At 73.9% G+C, this 967-nt stretch overlaps 1 protein-coding gene across 1 annotated transcript in view; it reads right to left on the minus strand.

Moving 5' to 3' along the window:
• Positions 1–483: 483 nt before the first annotated feature.
• LOC120507544 overlaps positions 484–967 on the minus strand; it is a 6,281-nt gene continuing 5,797 nt past the window's right edge. Inside the window, exon 3 of the mRNA XM_039720351.1 lies at positions 484–783. Within this exon, the coding sequence (XP_039576285.1) occupies positions 484–783 (300 nt within the window). The remainder of the gene's footprint in view (positions 784–967) is intronic.

A 967-nucleotide genomic window follows, 5' to 3' on the forward strand; every position in this document is an offset into this window, starting at 1 on the left:
AAGCCTCCTGCCAGGGCCATCGCAGCCGGCTCTTGTCATGGCCAGGAGGGAGCAGCAGACAAGGGCTTGGGCTGGAAGGTGCTGGCCTCGCATCCCCCACGTGTCCCTGAAAGCTCTCCGGGCTCTGCCCCTGCCGCCCCTGGTCCGCACAGGGAGCAGAGCCCTCGGCAGCCCGGGCAGGGATTGTAGCTCCGGGGCCGGGATGTGCAGCTGCTCCCGGCGGTCCCCGCTGGCCCGCGGCTGCCCTCACTCACCCTCAGCGAAGACCCGGAGCTCCTCCTTCTGCCCCGTCATGAGCGATCCGGCCACCCCTGGCAACACAGAGGCTGTGGGGCCCCAGGCGGCACAGCTGCCCGACACGGGCGCTGCCAGCCCTGGGCCGCACGCCCTTCTCCCCGGGCAGGGCTCAGCCCGGGCCCTGCCGCACGCTGCCGCCCGAGGGAGGGCACGGCTGCGGGAGGGCGGCGGCATCACTGAGGGTGGTCAGGGCTGCAGCGGCCTGGGCGCGGCTCCCGCTGCCGGGGCAGCAGCTGGGCCGGGCGGCGGGAAGGGACGCCGCTCACCGATGATCCTGACGGCCACCTCTCGCAGGGGCCTCTGCGGGCTCTGCAGTCGCGGCAGGGCCCAGCGCAGCTGCTCGGCCACTTGGCTCTCGTCCTGCAGCAGCTGCGGGGAGCGAAGGCTCGGCGCGGGCTCTGCCCCTCGGCCGGGCGCTCCCTGCGCCCAGCACCGGCCGAGCCGGCCCACACGGCCCAGGGCAGGGAGCGGCGTGCGGGGCGCGGGCTGGCGGCCCCGGGGGCGGTGTTGGGCAGGGACACAGCTGCCAGCCCCACACACCGAGCACCGGGGTCAGGGGGCTTCTCCAGCCCGCAGCTGGCGCTTCCAGGCTCTCCTTACCAGGTGCTCGGCAAACTTCATCCGCTGCTCCTTCCTCAGCAGCTCCTCCATGTCCCTCCTCCTCAGGAAC

This window comes from Passer montanus, unplaced genomic scaffold (assembly GCF_014805655.1).
Source record: "Passer montanus isolate IOZ18808 unplaced genomic scaffold, ASM1480565v1 scaffold430, whole genome shotgun sequence".
NCBI lineage: Eukaryota > Metazoa > Chordata > Aves > Passeriformes > Passeridae > Passer > Passer montanus.